The 22,416-nt window shown below is 38.8% G+C and overlaps 1 protein-coding gene across 1 annotated transcript; it reads right to left on the reverse strand.

The window, feature by feature from the left end:
* Nucleotides 1-2,653: 2,653 nt before the first annotated feature.
* On the reverse strand, nt 2,654-7,892 carry LOC122930401 (keratin, type II cytoskeletal cochleal-like). Its single transcript, XM_044283768.1, has 7 exons — nt 7,467-7,892; nt 5,436-5,644; nt 4,623-4,683; nt 4,438-4,533; nt 4,162-4,326; nt 2,962-3,087; nt 2,654-2,878 (listed from the first exon to the last, which is right to left on the reverse strand). The coding sequence occupies exons 1-7, from the start codon at nt 7,890-7,892 to the stop codon at nt 2,654-2,656; spliced, it is 1,308 nt and encodes a 435-aa protein (XP_044139703.1).
* Between the last annotated feature and the right edge of the window lie 14,524 nt (nt 7,893-22,416).

A 22,416-nucleotide genomic window follows, 5' to 3' on the forward strand; every position in this document is an offset into this window, starting at 1 on the left:
CTGTCCATGCTGAATTGTATGGATTCTTTTTAAAGAATTAAGATGAATGCAGCCTTCTAATCAGAGTGTCACTTTCTTTAACATTTTGGGGTCTTTAATTTAAACAATTTTACTGCTATTTACTAACTTTGCAGAATAAGGTGCCTTGTGTGTACACATGAGTGCCAACACTACATTATATCTTGCCATTATATGAATGGTATCTGTCTTTTTTTTCTATTATTCTCCTCTGCAGACTCAATCTCTACTTTTCAGGCTCAATCTCTACTTTTAAGTTGTCCCTGAGTTGGTGGGAAGAGACTAGCTGTAATGATGTCTCCCCATAGAATATACATAGATACAATCTGCTTCATTTCTCTTTCATTCACTTAAAATTACTCAGAAAGAACATACAGGCCAATTTGGAGGAGCACTGAGCAGTGATGATGTTAATAAAGCACTTGAAGTAAGATAACGCTTACTATTAGCTCCAGCAGTGTCTGTATGTGTCTGTGTGTGTAATCTGTTCATTCGGGGACCTGGCAGTCTGTTTTGTTCTTCCAAGATGGAATTATCAGATAATTCAGAGATAATGTTAGCTTAGGAAGTGGCAGGGGCAGGAAAAGAGTTGATTGGAGGGAAAGAGACATTTTTCTCTGATATATTAGGGCATTTCTTATATTTACTTGTGCTATTAGTGTATACAAAAGCTGTGTGTAAACTTAACAGATAACATAATTCAGTTCTGGGATTCTGTCCATGCTGAATTGTATGGATTCTTTTTAAAGAATTAAGATGAATGCAGCCTTCTAATCAGAGTGTCACTTTCTTTAACATTTTGGGGTCTTTAATTTAAACAATTTTACTGCTATTTACTAACTTTGCAGAATAAGGTGCCTTGTGTGTACACATGAGTGCCAACACTACATTATATCTTGCCATTATATGAATGGTATCTGTCTTTTTTTTCTATTATTCTCCTCTGCAGACTCAATCTCTACTTTTCAGGCTCAATCTCTACTTTTAAGTTGTCCCTGAGTTGGTGGGAAGAGACTAGCTGTAATGATGTCTCCCCATAGAATATACATAGATACAATCTGCTTCATTTCTCTTTCATTCACTTAAAATTACTCAGAAAGAACATACAGGCCAATTTGGAGGAGCACTGAGCAGTGATGATGTTAATAAAGCACTTGAAGTAAGATAACGCTTACTATTAGCTCCAGCAGTGTCTGTATGTGTCTGTGTGTGTAATCTGTTCATTCGGGGACCTGGCAGTCTGTTTTGTTCTTCCAAGATGGAATTATCAGATAATTCAGAGATAATGTTAGCTTAGGAAGTGGCAGGGGCAGGAAAAGAGTTGATTGGAGGGAAAGAGACATTTTTCTCTGATATATTAGGGCATTTCTTATATTTACTTGTGCTATTAGTGTATACAAAAGCTGTGTGTAAACTTAACAGATATTCAAATTGCAGCAGTAGGAGGCCGCTCTAGTCATGACATTTGAGGTTGCCTTACATTCAGATGACCGCTTCCTTCATGGGATGTGTTAGTCTAAATGTTCAGAGGCAGGAAGCGCCATTTTTTTAGTTGTTAACGGTAATCTAAAACTAAAGCCTTGTCCTGGGAAATGTAGTTCTACTTGAATGAATCCCATAATATAATGCACATAACTAGTGTTAATCGCGAATATTCTAATCGCATATTTTTATTGCGAATATCAGCACTTCGAGAATTCACAAAAATGTAGAATATAGTGCTATATATTCATAATCTCGAGTATTCTAGATTTTTTTTTTCCCATCAGTAACCTCTCTTCTTGCTTGTGGGCCAATAAGAAGGCTGCAATATCTTTGTCTGAGCTTAGCAACATCCCTAGCAACCAATAGGAAAGTTGCCTACCCCTTACTATATAAGAAACTCCCTAGCAGCCATTTTCTGCTGTTATTTATGCAGTTTGGAGAGAGAGAGAGCAGTGACATTGCTGTGCTCTGTGCTTTCATCTGGATCCTATTCCTTATCCAATTACATTAGATAGTTAGTTATCTCATATATATATATATATATATATATATATATATATATATATATTACAGATAGTTTGTGGGAAATAGTCAGTGTAGGTTAGATGGTGATATAGTGTAGCTGATAGGTTCCAGTGCAGGGTGTTAGGTAGTGTGATAGGAATTACTGTTTCTCTGCTGTACATTCATACATACATACATGCTACATACATGGTGCTGTGATGTCACAACAATATTTAGTGCACTAATCAATAATATCTACTCAAACCTGATAAAATGTAAAGTTGCATGTATTGCACAAAAAATATGCACATCATTAGTGCCGATTTGCGCAATCGCGAAAATAATGGCTGGAGATCACGAATTCTAGAATTCACAAATTTATTGCGAATATTATGCAAAAAATTGCCTATGTCTCTCATCACTACATATAACTAAATAAGACTTGATATCATTACTTTATATTCTGCATTGCAAAGTTATAATTAACAAACAACTCATTAGCATAATGTGTAAAAAAAAAAATATATATTCAGAGAAAAACTTGGAGATATGGAGAAATAAAGTTACTGTTCTCTTTCTGATATATAAACTGTATATGAAAACCATCACCATATAATTGTTAGGTCCATGGTAAAAGAGTCATGCCTTACCTGTGCTCTTCTCCCTCCAGCATCTTCTTATAGGTGGCAATCTCAATATCCAGAGCCAGTTTGACATTCATCAGCTCCTGATATTCTCTCAGTTGGCGAGCCATGTCCTGCTTGGCCTTCTGTAGAGCAGCCTCCAGTTCAGCCAGTTTATTCTTGGCATCACGAACAGCAGCTTCACCACGTTCCTCAGCCTGTGCTATAGCAGATTCCAGGGCAGCGCGCTTGAGTAAAACACAACATTGATCACATAATATATTGAAATTTGCAGTTTGAATTGCCCTCAATATGCAACAAGGTTCTGTACCTGGGATTTAGCACACTCAATCTCTCCTTTTAATCTCTGAATTGTTTGGTTTAGGTCTGCAATCTCATTCCTGCTGTTCTGCAGATCATTTCCATTTCTTCCAGCTGCCATGCGCAAGTCCTCAAACTATATGAAAAAGTTGATGAAAAATATAAAAAAACGTGTGTGTATATGCTGTATGAACAAATCCTTGGTGGACTCTGTAGACCTTGTGTACAGTACTCTAGGAGTTTTTAGGCTATCAATATGTGATCAGGGACCTGGTCAATATTTTTTTTGGACCCCTTAAAGGAAATGTATAATCAGAAAATGAAATCACGTTTTTATATTCTTAAATAATTTTTGGTGATGTTATTTTTAATTTTCCATGTCTATATCTATATTTAAGCAAAAAACATAAAACCTTGCAGTTTTCGCACTGGCCACTAACCCTAATAATAGAGAATGTATATGAGTCTTTCATGTGAGTCAGGAAATTCTCTTTAGTTCTTTAGTTAGCTAATAGTTCATTTAAAGACTTCTTCACTAGATTGTGACCTGCTTGTTGAGTGAGTTAACCAGGGACCTCATGTGTTATGCATATTGGGAGAAATATTATGTGAAAAGCATCCCGCCGGATGTCTCTAACATGACAATGTTAATAGAGCCTCAAGACATTCTTTCCTTGATTCCATTTGGTAGCTATAAGAGTAGAATCATAATCAGCTTCCAAATGGATTGTATAAATTACTGGTGTCCTAGAAACATAGGTCTGGGCAAAGAGCAGCAATAAGACCTAGTGCAAGGGGCTGGTTCTGCACCTATGATCTAAAGGGGTAGACAGTTCTTATTTAGGGACAGAAGCTCATCCATCATTATAGCTTAGCTTTATTCTAAAAGCAATAATGCATATTGCTTGAAAATCTTTTAAATATTAGCCTTTAACAGCCACACACCCGCTGTACACTGTATCCCATCGATGAAATAATGTATACAATTTTGCATTAAAGGGTTAGAAATTACTAGCATCGCTATTACCACAACAGAATAATTATTCTACTAAGATTGTGGTGAAGTTGCAATGTTTCATTCACTTTAGTGTAACCTCTCCACTATTTTTTAACTTAGATTTACTTTAGAGTTTGCAAGGGGAATGTGACTTGTTGCCATCCATCCAGGTGCCCTACGCCTAAGGCACATGCTCCACTCCCCTGAACTTACCCTTGACTGGTACATAGCTTCGGCCTCAGCTCTGCTCTTGTTAGCAATCTCTTCATAGTGAGCTCTGACCTCAGAGATGATGCTCTCCATGTCCAGGTCTCGACTGTTATCCATTGACACAACCACTGAGGTGTCTGAGATCTGAGCCTGGAGCTGACCAATTTCCTAAGGTGTTAAAGAAATATATATTTTTTTTATAAAAAAAAGTTCAAAGATGACTTATTTTCTAGAAAGAGCTGATGTATGGGAAGAAAATAGATGAAAAATAATTCTTACAGCATCATAGAGGGTCCTCAGGAAGTTGATCTCATCAGTGAGGGAATCTGCCCTAGCCTGAAGTTCAGCCTTGGTCAAGAAAGCAGCATCAACATCCTACAACGCAAATATCAATCAAAAGCATATTTATGTAATGTCTATTACAGTACAACCAGAAAAACAATTGATATCAAGATATTACTTACTCGCTTAACAGAAACAAATTCATTTTCAGCAGCTGTTCTCCGGTTCACCTCTTCCTCATATCTGTTGAATTAAATACATTTTTTTTATATTAAGTGGCTTATTATACCGTACCTTACAAAAATATAAAATTAGCACTAGGTGTTAGATCACCACTATATGTAGGTGCAGTAATATTCAAAACGATGACCACTTCTTTCTTTTTTAACTATACCTACACGTAAGTAAAGATTAAGATCTTCCAGGTTATGGCACTTATATTCATAACCAATAGAAATAGCAATGGATGGATTTAATGAATTACAACTAAAGGGGCATCTAATGGCAGGAGCAGGGAAATAAACTTTGAAGAGCTGTAGAGGGACTGAAATTGTAGGATTTTGGTGATATGATGAGTGCTTCGTTAAATGTTACACATGCAGTACATACGTCATATGGAAGCCCTTAAGAGGGAAGAAGAACTTCAGAAATTAGAAGAGTACCAGAGGAAAACTTATATCACTCAATATTCCCCTAGTATCACTACATAGCTAAGTTCCAATGGTTTGCTATCTCTACACAGTTCACTTAAGGCAAATTGACTGTATTTTGCATCAATGTCTAATCCGGATTTTAAAACAGTAATTTATGCGCAGAACCAACCTGTAACGTCACAGACACGAGACTAAGCAAGTCTCGCATTAATTGTGGCTAGAAGAAGAAGCCCATAACGGAGCTCATATTATAAATGAAGTTTTGACACAAATTGGGTTCAGATAGAGCAGATAGATCCAGTCATGTGCATAAGGCCTTATACAGTAGAATCAAAACTGTACCGTCTTCTTAGTTCTTCCACTGTTCCTTCCATACTGTTCCTTTCTGCCTCAAGGCGAGCCCTTTCACATTCCAGGTTTTCCAGCTGTCTTCTGAGGCTACTGATAAAAGCCTCAAACAGAGGTTCAATCTGACACCTGGCAATTTTCTGTTCTTGTAGAAGAGCCCACTTAGTCTCCAGCATCTTGTTTTGTTGTTCTAAAAATTGAACCTAGTTAAAAAAAAATGATAATAATGCAATTCAAATTTAGATAATAGAATAGACCATGTTTCCTGTGACAGTTCCATTGCATACAATGTATACTGCCCATCTTTGTTGAGAAGACCATCATTCTTGAAGACCATTTTTCATAATTTTTTGCGGTCATCTCAATTGCAATTTTGTATCCAATTTTGTAAAATGTTTATGACTAGAACATTGGAGAGTAGGAGTTTGAGAAGCCAGACCATTACTACTTAAACAGAAGCAAACGTTTATGGATACTTTAGCACAATTATTTTTTTTATTGTACAGTTCTCCATAAAAAAAATGTTTCTATTTCTTAGAGGTAGACTTTTGCATAATTAAAAAATAATTAAATATCAAGCCAGGAGGAAGTTTCCTTTTCATTTGACCACTTTCACATGGCAGGTATTTGATCAATGTTTTCATTAGTATACAGTATATGAGCTAAAACACAGAAGAGGTACAAATGTTCCCATTACACTTTTTCTCTGTAGGTTCCTCAACTGTTTTTAACTTAAAAATACTGATCAAATACTGACCGTTTGAAAGTGGCCTTACTTTGTGTACATACGTAATGTCCATGCACGGTACATTCTTTTGGATCAACATAGACATTCAAGTTAAAATAATATTCACATTAACTAGGAAATGAACAACACACTAACACGATGCCCTCCTTTTCATCTTTTCAGAAATATTTGTGCCAGTTCCCTGGCTCCTCTTCTGTTGTCCAAGATGGTTGTGCTACTTCTCAGACTACCTGGTGCATCACTAATCTAAGACACTGCCTGCTTGTACTGTCGTGCTTTTGGATTGGCAAGCACTGCTCATGTGAGCACTGCTGGCCAATCCAAGTACAGCAGAAAAGGTTTTGGAATACTCAATGCACAGTGAGTCCATTGTAATATAGTCTGAGAAATGGGGTGGCCATCTTCGAAAAGATGAAAAGAAAGCAATTACTGTTGGTAAATGTTTTGTTAAATCCCCAGTTAATGTTATTTATTTTTTTGTTGAAACAGAGGGTTACTTTAATATGTAAATTGCCTTTGTTCATTTTCGCCACAATAATAATATATTGTATGTGACCATAAGAATTTTATCAGTGATAAAAAAAGGAAAATAGTTAAATGTGATGCCTTCCATTTACTGATCCAACCAGTATTGTATCACGTTGAATAAAGAATAAAAGTAAAATTGTTTTACCTTGTCAGTGAAGGAAGCAAAATTGGTGGTTTCAAGTTTATCTAAGGCTACTTTCACACTGGCGTTTCTGCGTCTGCTTGTGAGATCTGTTTCAGGGCTCTCAGAAGTGGCCCAAAACGGATCAGTTCAGCCCCAATGCATTCTGAATGGATAACGATTTGTTCAGAATGCATCAGTTTGACAGCGTTTGGTCTAGTTTGCGTTTTTTAGACGTCACTAAAACGCAGCTTGCAGCGTTTTGGTGACCGCCTGACTATGTGGAGCCAAACGGATCCGTCTTGACTTACAATGTAAGTCAATAGGGACGGATCCGTTTTTCACTGACACAATATTTTGCAATTGAAAACGGATCCGTCCCCCATTGAATTTCAATGTAAGTCAAGACGGATCAGTTTTGACTTACACTTTTTTTTTAATGAATAATGCAAACGGATCCGTTATTAACGGTACAAGCGTTTGCATTATTGGTGCGGATCCGTCTGTGCAGATACAAGACGGATCCGTACCAAACACAAGTGTGAAAGTAGCCTAATGTATAAGGTCAACTTTACTTTTAATTTTTTTCAATTTACTTCAATACATATCCTTAATAATCATTACTCACCTTGTCAATGAAGGAAGCAAACTTGTTGTTGAGCCCCCTAATCTGATTTTTCTCTTCAGTCCTCACTCTCTGTATGTTTGGGTCAATCTCCAAGTTCAGAGGAGCCAGAAGACCCTGGTTGACTGTAACATTGGTGATTCCTCCACTGCCACATTGTCCTCCAAATCCATGACCCATGCTACCGATGCCAAACCCATATCCATGTCCGCTCTTTCCTGAATGAAAACTTTTAACTGAGGCCTTATGACCCTTGGAACCAATATTATGGGCACTTGTGCTGCTAAAACAATGAGCCTTGTGTCCATGACCTGTATGCTTAGAAGAATGGGATAAGATGCCGTGAGAGCTGGAATGTTTAGGTAAAGATACAGAACAAGAGCTAAAGTGCTTGTGTCCGGATGAGGCTAGGATGGAGTGATGAGACATGATGGTTCTTCTTGCTGGGGATGTAAAGTGCAGTTGCTCAGTCACCTTCAGATGGCTGTTACTGTTCTACTAACAGTTGCTTGGCCTTTTTATAGTTAAAGAAGGTGTAGTCATAAAAATATAGTCTGTCATTAATTCATGTGATTCTAGCTTGGTGGCATCAGATCCTCCTTGTTTCATAGAAAATAAAACAATCATTTGTAGATAATGTAGCGTCCTTTTAAGAATTTTAGAGTTAGATTCAAAGAAAGTGGGTGGATAGAATAGGTATTGAACTGTTTAATGAGCATTGAAAAAGGAACAATTTGTTACTGGGAAGCAAGAAAAAGAAGTACAATGAATAGTGATAGCAATAAAAAATGCTTTTGAGCATTCTTCTTTGTGCCATTGTTTTATTAAAGTGGTTTTCTGAGACATAGTGATGGTCTATCCTCAGCATATGCATATTAGATGGGTGGTGGTCCTACTGATGACAATGAGCTGACCACATTGCTCCAATAACTGCAACTGACCATTTACATAAGCACATAATTAAGTGAGTGTGCCTGGTACTATTTCTCAGTTCCTTAATAGACCCTCAAAATATCCTGTCTTAACAGTACACTGATAGTTATCCTATCAGTTGAAAGTATGATGTTAAAACACATTGCCACCACCAAAGTAGACCCCCCCCCCAACAATTTTCATACTATCCAACTAGATCAATAGAGGTTGCTACTTTCCTTGGCCTGTTCTCCATCCTGACTAGGGCCACTCCTTACATTGAGAATTTGAGATGTTTATTTTAATTACAATTTGGCCTTCAAACCCTACTATTTAATTTTATACAAACACTGTCAAATTTGTGATAGCTAATTGACTTTGTAAATAGAAACAAGACTTCCTTATACACAAATCAAATTGTCTGAGCCCGGATAAAGTTTACCATCTGCAATTATGATTTCTACTCACTAGTGTTAATCGAGCACAATGGAAGTCAAAGGGAGAACCCCAGACACCCCCTGCTCGGAAGAGAAGAGAGTGTCTGGTTCACAAAAAAAAGGTTAGAAACTGATTAAAACCCCATCAAAATTGTTTAGAAACAGCATTAAGAGGATGGTTGGATGCATCTTAGACTCCTATTATCTATGACATACAATAGACAACCACACAAAGGCTATATGCCAAAATCCAGGTATGTGGAAGCCAACAATCTATTCATAAGACAGATAACAGTCAGCATACCTTACAATGGCAGCCTTGTGCACTATGAGACATTCCAAACCAGCTCTCATCTGACTGAGAGCCAGTAAGTCACAAAGTTGCTTCACATCTGTTGGATGGCTTGGGTGGACCTGCGCACCTAGATCAATATCATTAGGGTGACAAAAAAAAATCTGATTGCCCTAACATAATATTCAATAACCTTTCTATACAGTTTTGTCATGTAAAAACAAATTTTCATAAACATGGGCATATGGGAAAGACATGCATTTGCATGGAAAATTTGTGATCTACACTATTCATGAACAGCACCATCTATTGGATTCATAGTCTTATGACAAGATTATTAATCTTGTCATAAGACTATGAAACCAATAGATGGCGCTGATCATCTAGTTGGGGCGCTAGTAAGTGGGGCACCCTGCTTAACAGAGTCCACACACTATGTAGCACTCAGCCTTTTGCATTTTAAATTTACGATAAAAATTCACGATTAGAATATTTGTGATCTACACTACTCATGAACAGCAGCTCGGCCAAGCATGCTCGCTCAACACTTATGCTCACAGTTAAAGGAAATGTTTCAACAGAAAATACATTTTTGTTTTAATTACTTTTTTAGGTTAAACTTTATTTTTTAAGTTTTGGTGTTATTTTTTTCATGTTACTATCTATAAAAATGTTTTTTATATAATCCTGCCATTTTCACACTGACCACTAGGTGGAATCATGGCTAGGTCATGATTTCCTGTTTTGTACAGGTCACTTTTCAGTAGCTATTATCATTATTAACCCAGGCAGACATACAATAACTAGAAACACCTCTATACAGATAAGACATGCTTGACCATTCACAATAGATGATATCACAGCTTATCCGCTTACTCTTTACCTCTGCACAGGTCACAGAGCATGCCGAGAAAATATCCCATAGAAGTCAAATAGTTCAGTTCCTGTCCATCGTGTCTATGACCTATATAGCTGCTCTAAAAAGACTGGAGGGGGTTGATTTATCAAAACTGGTGTAAAGGAGAATTGGCTTAGTTGCCCATAGCGACCAATCAGATTCCACCTTTCATTTTCCAAAGAAGCCCTGAAAGGTGGAATTTGATTGGTTGTTATGGGCAACTATGCCAGTTTTCGTTTTTCTTAACATATTTAGTGGTCAGTGTGAACATTTTTTTTAAAATATAGATGACATGGATAAAATTTTTTTTTACTGTAGGACAGTACAGGCCCCAAAAGTTAGGCATTCACCTGACAGAAAAGAACTTGTGATTATGTGGCTGGAGGTACATTAGATGGTCACTGGATAAAAATTTTACTGTAGGCCAGTACAGGCTCCAAAAATTAGGCATTAGCCTGACAGAAAAAATCTTGTGATTATGTGGCTGGAGGTACATTAGGCGGTCACTGGATAAAATTTTTACTGTAGGCCAGTACAGGCCCCAAAAATTAGGCATTAACCTGAAAGAAAAGAACTTGTGATGATGTGGCTGGAGGTACATTAGGCAGTCACTGGATAACATTTTTACTGTAGGACACTGGGGTAGAGGCCCCAAAAATTAGGCATTCACCTGACAGAAAAGGCCTTTTATGCCGCTGTATATACATAAGACAAGGACCATTTTTTGTTCTGAGTGGTGGCGGATATGTGTGGGCTGGCATGAGGAAATTCAATTGCACGTGGTCATTACAGGTGTTGAATTCTTCCGAGATCCATGCCTCATTCATTTTTAGAAACGTGAGGTAGTCCACAGCTGACATGTTAAAAAAAAGCCCACATTGCGGAGCCATGTGCCGGCATCCTGGGAGTGCAAGAAGTAACCGTGCATGGTGGATGGCTCGCTCCAGATACATTTGCAGTCTGCTTTTTGCCTACTCTGCCCTGTGAGCTCTGCCTGCTTCTCCTCCTCCTCCTCCCTCTCTGCTGCTCCGTCTCTCCCTCTGAACTTCCCTCCTCTTCCTCTCTTGTGGGAACCCACGTGACGTCCATCGACACGTCATCATCATCACCTTCACTACCACTGACATTTGAAATCTCGGAGAAGGCAGCAACACCAGAGACTTACCTCCTTGGGCTGATCTGGGTACTGTCGCCAGACTGATGGGTGGTGGCTCGAGTGGAGGGGGGCTATGGTGATCGTGGTGGTAGTATCTTTGGGGGTGCACATAACAGAGAGTGCGGAGGGTGCAGATACAGAGGATGAGGAGGGTGCAGAAGCGGAAGGCTGAGTGAAACACTTAACCAACTCTGGTGCGCCCTTTGAAGTAATTGCATGTGCTTACTCCAACTTCCCATTTTGGCTCCGGCCTGGTGCACCTGCCTGACCCCTACCACCTGTGTGGAACGGCCTGCCTCTTCCTCTGCCTGTCATTTTCAAAATGACCCTGTGCCTAAGTCCCTAGAGAAGATCAGTATTTGTGGAAGCAGGTATATTGCAGGCCTCAATCAATATTTGGTGGAAGCAGGTCAATCAAACCCCTTTATCAGTATTTTGTGGAAGCAGGTATATTGCAGGCCTCAATCAATATCTGGTGGAAGCAGGCATACCAAACCCCTTAATCAGTATTTTGTGGAAGCAGGTATATTGCACCCCTCAATTAATATTTGGTGGAAACAGGTATATCAAACCCCTTAATCCGTATTTTGTGGAAGCAGGTATATCGCACCTGTAACGGATGCTCCTAGTGCTTCCCGAGGACTCCAAGCACTCCACTTGACACCGTAAGCGCTGCAGACCCCACAAACCACGGAAGCTTGGTTGAGGTGTCACCGTCTCCTACCCACCCTGGACCTACGACAAGGCTCCAGGCTCCAGTGTGTGAACCTCTCCTACATCCAGAGAGCAGGAACAGCTCTTACAAGAGCTAGTAGTTATGCCAGGGGAGTATAGCAAATCTTCAGCATATAGCAATGCCCCAGCGTCGATCAGTTACCCAAACACCAGCCTCAACTTGGTAAAGGGTAAAACTGGTACTCAGTTTATTTGAACACACAAGCCTTGATTTATACACATCTTCCAACAAGGTTACCACCCAGAGGGTTTTGTAAAAACAGCCAATCACATGCATTTACAGTATTGAAACCTTCCCAGCAATTGTACACAAAACCCCCTTCCCTCTGTCTGTAACGCAATCAACAAAATACAATGAGCATTGTCTGTGACACAATTAACTAACACACTGGCATTGTCTGAGACGCAATTAACTAACCCACTGGCATTGTCTGAGACGCAATCAACAAAATACAATTACCAAACGTAATGGTCTAACTTAATCACTCACAGACAGAAAACACAAATTTTTCTCCAAAACACAGAAAACACCCCAAAACCCCACATATGCCCATAATGTATACATCCATGGATAGCTCTGATCTGAGTGAGCAACATACCCAAAAATCTCCCAGATCCGTGTAGGGGTTCCCGAATTCCATGGAAGTCACATTTGGCCGGCCGCAAGCATGGCTTTCCTGCCCAAAACAGTTCCACAGATTTAAGCTGTGCAGCTGATCTGTCTTCTCCGTCAAAGATAGTATGGGCCATAATCCTGGGGCAAGAGGCTAGTAGCCAGGCCCCTCCAAAACCCAGTGGCGAGGTTGGTTTCGCCACAGCACCTCTCAATCAATATTTGGTGGAAGCAGGTATTTCACATCCCTTAATCAGTATTTTGTGAAAGCAGGTATATCACACCCATCAAAAAAATTTTTTGCCACAACAGTTATAACACACCCTTATTTATTTTGGGAAACAGGTAAATAACAGCTCTCAGTCAGTATTTTGTGGAAGAAGGTATATCACACCCATTAATCATTTTTTTTTGGGGGGGGGGGGTAACAGGTATCACTTGCGGAGAAATTGCTCCCCCAATTATAAACACGCTACAGTGTTTGGGATTGAGCATTTCCTCCCATTTAGGCCTCTTTATTCAGTGATTTTTCTTTACATGTATTGAATGTGCTAATGCTTGTCATTGGTAACATTCTGGTTCACCTGGTAGCCTGTGTCACATGGCCTGTTATAGGTGGGGCTCGCAGTCTCCTCCTCCCTCCCATTGTATTAGCGATCTTATTATGGAGGTATGTAGGAGCTTGGCTGTGAGTCGGTCCTTAGCACCTGTCAGATTGTATTCACACACGATAGGTAGTTTAGCGGTAGGACCCATGCCACAATGAGATACCTTGACGGGGTGCGCAGGGCTCCGATATGTTCCTGAATGGAAGATATTGGCTAAAGTCTCAGCTTTTAACATCAGCGTGAGGGTCTAGCCCAGAGCTGGCCAACCTGCGGCTCTCCAGCTGTTGCACAACTACAACTCCCAGCATGCCCAGTCTGCCTACAGCTATCAGCATGCAGCAGGGAATAGTGGGAGTTGTAGTTTTACAGCAGCTGGAGAGCCACAGGTTGGCCAGCCCTATTCTAGCCAGTATGGTAAGTCGCATATTATTGTGGTGCACCTTTTTTCAGTGATTTATGTATTTTTATATTTTCATCCACATATTATTTCATCTTGTGTAGGATGTTTTTGTGGTGCATGTGGTCCTCTTCCGGCATTCCCCATTGTATTCATTTTTGATGGGTATTGTCGTTAGCAATGGATTTGCTCCCCTGATTATAAACACGATGCAGTGTTTGGGGTTGAGCATTTCCTCCCATTTAGGCCACTTTATTCAGTGATATTTCTTTACATGTATTGAATGTGCTAATGCTTGTCATTGGTAACATTCTGGTGTAGCCTGTGTCACATGACCTGTTATAGGTGGGTCTCGCAGCCTCCTCCTCCTCCCTCCCATTGTATTTGGGATCTTACTACGGAGGTATGTAGGAGCTTGGCTGTGAGTCAGTTAGCACCTATCAGACTGTGTTCACACACGATTGGTAGTTTAGCGGTAGGACCCATGCCAAACTGAGATACCTTGAAAGGGTTGGGAAGGGCTCCAATATGTTCCTGACTGGAAGATATTGGCTAAGTCTCAGCTTTTAACATCAGCGTGAGAGTCTAGCCAGTATGGTCAGTCGCATATTATTGTGGTGCACCTTTTTTCAGCAACAGGTATATCACACCCATTGCAATTAGTTGTTCCAATAGCGTTTTTCCCTCTATATAGCTGCGGTATCTCAGCAGTAGTGATGAGCGGCAGGTGCCATATTCGATTTCGACGAAATTCGCGAATATTCAATAGAATATTCGTTTTATATTTGTTGAAATCGAATATTCGTCATTATTCTAGTTATCGCGATTAATATGCGATTTAAATAATTGCGTATTGCGATTTTAACTTAAAGGCTACTCTCCTATTGAAATAGCAATGCGATTAATTCAAGTTATAATAATCGACTTTTGATTTCAACTTAGCACTGCTATATTCCATATTCGTTAATTCCAGCCTAATATGGAATATAGCAGGTCCAAGTTGAAATCGCAATTCGATTATTATAACTTGAATTAATCGAATTGCGATTTCAACTTGGACCTGGTTTACAATGGTTGGCTTGGTAGAATTAGCGAATATGACGAATGTATTCGTCATATTCCACAAAACGAATATGGCCTAATGTATTTGTTATATTCCACAAACCGAAGATAACGAAGTATTCTGCATCTTCGTTTTAGCTACCTATTCATCAACTTCGCTAATTCTAGCAATCATATAGGAAAGTTTACTATAGAGACAGCTAAGTTTAATTCGCTATGCGATTATATGACTGCTTTTAAAAAAAAAAAATAGAATAATTATAATACCTGATAATTATTATAATTATTCTATTTATAAAAAAAAAGCAGTCATATAATCGCATAGCGAATTAAACTTAGCTGTCTCTATAGTAAACTTTCCAATATGATTGCTAGAATTTGTGAAGTTGATGAATAGGTAGCTAAAACGAAGATGGAGAATCTTCGTTTTGCGGAATATAACGAAATCACTCGCCATATTCGTTTTGTGGAATATGACGAATACATTCGTCATATACGCTAATTCTACCAAGCCAACCATAGTAAACCAGGTCCAAGTTAAAATCGCAATGCGATTATTATAACTTGAATTAATCGAATTGCGATTTCAGCTTAGCACTGCTATATTCCATATTAGGCTAGAATTAACAAATATGGAATATAGCAGTGCTAAGTTGAAATCGCAATTTGATTATTATAACTTGAAATAATCAAATTGCGATTTCAACGTAATTCTCAAATCTGGCAGTACATTCTAGTATATGGAGACGTTCCCATGGTGATGAGGACGCTCCATGAGCACGGAAGTCGGCAGAAGCGGCAACGGTACTGACTGGAGCAGCCAGGAATCCAAAGGACAGGTAAGAACAACTTTAGGGAAGTGGGAAAGAAAAATATATAACAATTTAAAAAATAAATAAAAAATAAACGAATATTCGAAATATCGAATTTATAGCACTATATTCGAAATATTCGCGAATTAGCGAAGTGCCGATATTTGCAAAAAAAAAAATCGATATTCGAATATTCGCGCTCAACACTACTCAGCAGCACCGCACACAACTGCTGCACAATACAAATTCACTATAATATACTTTCTATGTTAGAAAGTATATTATAAGAATATCACACCTATCAATAGCACACCTAAACCAGTCCTTAAAAGGACTTTTGTGGCCCTATTAGCTAGCGTTTGGTGTCTCTAACAGCCTGTCCCTGCTCTACACAGCAACCTCTCCCTACACTGGCAAAACACAGAATGTAAAATGGCTGCCAGATCGGGTTCTTTTATAGGGTAGGGGGTATGTCCATGTGCTGAAACATCTCAAATGACTGTCCTGTCCCACCTGATGAATGTGTCATGGGTCAAAGTTCGGTGCAATGCAAAAGAATATGGTGCTGGCGGACATCTCCATATGTTCGCATGTTCAGTGAATCGCAAACGTGCAATGTTCGCCGTGAAACGACCGCCGGGCGAACAGCAAGGCCATCTCTAATGACTAAGGTAAATGAAAATGATATTCATTTCCAAGCAGGGGAGTACATTACTGGGCCCCATAGCAAGAATATCTTATTTCTTATTTTCCTCCTCTAAAACCTAGGTTCATCTTATGGGCAAGTGAGTCTTATATAGGGCGAAATATATGGTATATATAAATATATATGTAGAGCACTGATGTGAGAACTGCAAGGTATAATAGATGCAGTGTGTACAGATACACGTGGTCAGTTATTTTTTTTATATTTATTCTGTGAGGTACATGGGGTAATATTGGTTGTAACAGTCTGCAGTACTATATACATGAGTGAGATATGAGAAAAAACAGGAAATGGGGTGCAGAGAAAGGAGGATCTCCTCTTACTACTCCATTCTATACTCAGTGGAGAGCTCATCCTGCAGTTGTTCTACTTGCTGTTGAGGGTTGAAGGACTTGTGATGATGCTCTGTGGAGTTCCCTTACTAGATATACAGGACCTGTGATACTGAAGATGATGTCATCACAGGTCCTGGCAGATGCTCCTATCTAAGGCTGGGTTCACATCACGTTTTCCCCATCATTTTTAACGTATACAAAAACATATATGTTAAATGGATGCCTCAGAATGATACCATACAGTGGCATCCATTCATCACAGAGTATCACTGTAAAAGTACTATAGAACATGGTGTGCTGCGTTTTTGTATCCTTTTTTTTTCCTATTGTATACATCAGTGTTTCCCAACCAGTGTGCCTCCAACTGTTGCAAAACTACAACTCCCAGCATGCCTGGACTGTGCGGGCATGCTGGGAGTTGTAGTTTTGCAACAGCTGGAGGCACACTGGTTGGGAAACACTGGTATACATCATACAAAATGTGATATGAACCTACTCTTACTTGGTAACTACACCATCATCAGAGGTCCTTTAGCTTTCTCCACTGATGATGGAAATATACTACATATACTGGAGCTGGACACTAATGAGTGTAATAAGGTGGCGGAGCCTTTGGTTCACTATGGGCCCCTTTTCCTCGTGGACCCCATATCAGCTGCGTAGTCTGCCTCTATTGGAGATACACCACTGATTCCAAGCCCATTTGGAATAAAAACAATTATAGTGTGGAGAGATCTGGGATAAAGAAAAGGGCTGACTTAGATATTCAACTTTGCCAACAGTCAGACCCTTGTAAAAATCTAATTGGTGACATGTCTTCACAATCAGTAGGGTAGACAGCTCTCAGTTATATGTGGCTGTGTCAACACATCAGAGCAAATGAAAAGAATACACAGCATCTAGGACCACATGACCGATTCTAAAGTTGGGGAATACCATAAATGCATTTCACAGAACAGTCTTTTATTTTACATTATGATTTTGGGCCCTGGAATACTTCTTTAAGAAACCTCTTTTAAACTGTCCTTTCCATTTTTATCATAGCATCTACAAATGGTGACACTCTGTATGGACTCTGTATGGACTCTGCTGAACAACACATTGGGGGAGAGTCATCAAAACTGGTGTAAAGGTCAACCGACTTAGTTGAACATAGCAACCAATCAGATTCCACATTTCAGTTGTTTAAAGCTCTTTTGGAAAATGAAAGGTGGAATCTTATTGGCTGCTACTGACAACTAAAAGCCAGTTTTCCTTTACACTAGTTATGATAAATCTTCGCCATAGAGTTCTCTAGCCTTATCCAATCCTTTAACATTCAGCAACCTCCAAGGTCCCTGTCACTTCCTCATCTTCTACTAAATAGTATTTAAAGGATAACCTTGTCGCAACTTTATAATCGTGTCTAACTCTAGTGTTGGGAAAAATCTGATATATACCATGAAAATAACAAGAAACTTGACCAATAAAATTACTTTGTGAGCTTGAAATATAAAACATTAGGTAGATGGCATTGTTACTATATCAAACCCAGTGATCCTTACCAGTAAATAGTGATGAGCGGCATAGGCAATATTCAAATGCGCAATATTAAGCACATTTTTGGCCGAATATTCGCCATAAATTTGCAAATTCGAGAATTTGTGATCTCCAGTCATTGTTTACTTGATTGAGAAAATTCGCAATGTTATATAGTCACGATAAAGTTGCGATAAATTTGCGATTAGAATATTCAACACTATTCGCGACTACATAGCACTATATTCAAAATATTTGCAAATTTTCAAAGTGCCGATATTCACAATTAAAATTCATGAATCGAATATTCGCGCTCAACACTACCAGTAAACACTGTTTTTGATTTTCTACAAATTTACTTTAGGATCAATTAATATAAGGCCTCCTTATGCTACATGTGCGCCCCGTGGCTGTGCCACAGTCCGCAACTCTGTAGTGCTTCTGGAGGGTTCCGTTCCGTGCTTCCGTTCCGCAACATTCCGCATCTCCAGATTTGTGGACCCATTGAAGTGACTAGGTCTGCATCCGTGATGCGGAATGCCCACAGAATGGCGCCCGTGTATTACGGATGCGCATATGCGGTCCGCAGCACAGACATGGGACACCTACGGTAGTGTGCAATAGGCCTAAGGAGGGTCAGGTGTGTTTCTCTCCCTTTAAGATGCACTTCTGATTTTGGCTTTCAAAACTGCATCGGAAACGTGACTGTGTGGTCATAACCTAATTATTATTATTATTATTTTTGCTTGTAATATTGCTGAGTGAGTTTAAGTCTCCATAAAGGGGCTACATAAAAAGTCTGAGATTAATAGGAAGCATATATTAGGGACACATTTGTGGGGTCATTTATCAAACTGGTGTAAAGTAGAACTGGTTTAGTTGCCCATAGCAACCAATCAGATTCAACCTTAAATTTTTGACAGCTCCTTTGGAAAATGAAAGGTGGAATCTGATTTGTCTCTATGGGCCACTAAGCCAGTTCTACTTTACACCAGTTTTAAAAATGACCCCAATTCTTTTTAGAAATATATTACATTTTCTTAAAAAAATAACAAACAGGTACAGTGATTCAAATGAGTCTCCTTATGAAAAGGATAATGTGGGACTGCATTCCTTAAAGGGACGCTACCATCAAAAAATGTTTACCACATATTAACAGCCTATATGAGAATATTACCTGTAATTAAATAAAAAAAAAGGTGAAATGTTTTCAAGATATCATTTTTTTGTCATTCCGTGTATTCTAGGTCCTGGCTCTTTAACTGCCTCCTTTGTTGGAACTTTAAGCACGATAAACAGCTTTGCTTCACTTTCTCAATCAGACCATCCACTGTGGCCAGAGAGGAAAGTGACTGAATTAGAGCATCACCCATTACACTGATAAGTGCAGAGATCTTATGTGCACATCTAAAACTGTTAAACTCAATTCTACACCTATTATTATACTCGCATCTTCCCATCACAGCAGCAGTAAACTAACAGTGGGTTATCTATCTATATAAAATGTTATCTCTCTAGTGACTGCTATGGCACAGAGAATTAAAAAAGAAAACAGACAAAATTGTAAAAAAAATAATGTTAAATTAAGTTAAAAATGTATCACATTCTGATGGAATTGTCCCTTTAAATCAGAGACTTTACAAGTTAGAGAGGTATATGGACCTAATACTTTCACACTGCAAATCATGACTTACAAAGGACTGAACTTTGCTAGACGTAATTGGACAGCAAAAAAAAGTGTCTAATATATAGATTATTTCTTGTATATTTTCAGTTGAGTCAATAGTTTTTCACTGTAAGCAATTATAATGAAAATATTAGAAGCGCTACCAGTCATTTTATTTTGATGAACCCTTTCATTGACATCATTGATGAGAAGGCATGGACATTTTAAAAATCTATAAATATCTTATTATTGTTTATACCAGGTATTTGGTTGTAATTATCGATGATACTCAATTACGAACCTATGATAGTCTTAATAAATGTGCCCCATAACTTTTAGGGAATATGAATAGAGGTCAATGTTATTGAGGAGGCATATTAGAAGAGATAAATGTAAATTGGGTATGTTGGGCAATGGCTTTTTTTAAAACTGGGTAAGCCGAAACCCTTAATTTATCTGGGTCAGATACAATTATATTAGGCAAGTTGTCCTATGCACATTCTAGGATGGGTTGCTGGCAGTGATAGTAACTAATTCTTGTTCGGGATCCTCATCTCTTCACAGAGTGGAAAGCCGTTACAAAAATATTCTCTTGCACTGGAAGACATCATTACACAGACAACCCATTTCCAGTACCCCAGAATAGGTTACTTTCAAACTGTTCTTGTTATGTAATGCCATTCAATGTTACTTAATATGTTAATGCGAGCATATCTCTGAGTGCATCTGTTAACGATTCAATCTCTGCCTTTGTAGGAACTTAGGTATTAGACTTAGCTCCGCTCCTGTCTAGCTGAGAAAGTGAAAGGGAACTATGTACATGTGCTCACTCCTCAAAGTATTAGGCCTGAACCTCAGAGAACCACTATCTCTGACAGATCCACATAGAGAAAGACATCTCTGCTTTACAGTTCTCCAGAAAGAGAAAAAAAATTGAAGATCCAGAATCTGCATGGATGAGCATTGGAGTCAGTCAGTAAGGTATTTGAAGACTTTACTGCAGTGGGAAGGACACTTTGACATAGTCTAGCCCACTGCATCTTAATCCTGTACCCCTCAGATGTTAATTATAGCCAACATTGCAAGAATTATATTTCCAGCCTTAGTTTCTACAGAGAGAGGCTTTGGAGACATAGAGGAAAGGAGTACTACAATCCCAATCCTGGCCTAAAACCATGCATTGTTATCTGGGAAGATCTGCAGTGCAAATTGTTTGAAACTGTGTTTTGATTCTGTTGGATGTACTACAACTACTATTCTGCACTTTAGTAAAGAGAGAAGCTTATCTTCTACAATCAGCCTGGTTACTTACTCCAGCACCATTTGCTGCCCATTGCACATACATCTTCAGCCTTCAATCTGTACCAAAGCACCAAGGTCACCACAAATACCATCAGGCGATAGCTTAAAGATTAGGATGTGCCCCGAAAGAAGAAAGGATCACTGGCCATAGGTAGCATCAGTGAGAGGATTGCCACTGTAAATGACTATCGCAGCCAGAGCCACTACCACTCCCATCCTCCGGCTTGTGGAACATGAGTAAACACTGTGTATTGCTTAATTATCTCAATAGTGGTGCAGCAGGGAATTGACACTCTTATTGTCCACAGCTTACAGCTGATTATTGGGAATCCCAACAGAGAAAACTTTGCGGTCAGCTTGTTTTCAAGGGACCCTTCTAACTAGTAGGGTGCGCCCTTTCAGAGAGAGATGTACAGTAAGAATAGAAACAGAAAAAAATATTTTAAAACTCTTTTTTGGCTTATTTAGTTCAGATATTAAATATCTTGATAGTTAGTAATTAGATTGCATTGATTAGCAAATATACTGAGATACATGGATTTAGTAATGTGATGACTACAAAACAATCCAGTTAATATAAAGTGACTGTCCATCATTTAGCACCATATAGTGTTTACCGTAGGTCCAACATTCCATACATCATTTCGTAATATGGCTTTATCTTACATACTGCAGTCAGAACTTTATGCTTGGTCTTTGAAAATGAATGAGCACACAATGATATTCTAGGATAAACATAGACTTTTATGTTCTTTTATGAACTAGAGCTATGGTTTCCATTCTTTGCACTGATGAGGCCTACAAAGTCTACAGTTCTACATGCAAATGGAAAATAAGTTACTCAGTGATTCTGAATTAATAGAAGGCCACCGGGCCATAAAACTATGAGGAATGAACCCCTAATTTTTGAATTTTTGATGGCCTGAAATTGCCTTCTATTCTTAGAGGGCAATACTTACCTCATGTGGGATTCTTGGATTTTTTTTTAAACAGGTTGGCTACTTTGCTGCTAAATTCTAGTAACTGCATACATGAACGTGTGATGGCTGGATGTCCTGTATCTACGGTATGCCTGAACTAACCACTTTTAGCACAGGTTCAGTACCATAAGACAGGAACCATCTTGGAAACAATATAGATGGTGGCAATTGTTTACACCACTGCTCTGGATACAAGGGGAGCACCTTCATCCAGACTAAGGTAAGCCCAGAGGCCAATTAGGAGCCTGCCATCACATGCTAGTCTATTACATTACTGTAACTATGCCAACTTTGCATGGCCAACCCTTTCGATGTTTGTTTTAATTTATGATTTTTTTTCCATTTTTTCCCCTTTTGTAAACAAAATGTTGACATTAGAAACTTACATTTTTTTTAAAAAAAAGACTTCCAACAGGTGACAGAACATGCATTGCGATTTATTAAAGCAACATACATTAAATAACTAATCTACAGAGCCGATACAATAATTTGAATATGATAGTTGCACAAATGCAAACAAAAAG

The sequence above is a fragment of the Bufo gargarizans genome, chromosome 3 (genome assembly GCF_014858855.1).
Source record: "Bufo gargarizans isolate SCDJY-AF-19 chromosome 3, ASM1485885v1, whole genome shotgun sequence".
NCBI lineage: Eukaryota > Metazoa > Chordata > Amphibia > Anura > Bufonidae > Bufo > Bufo gargarizans.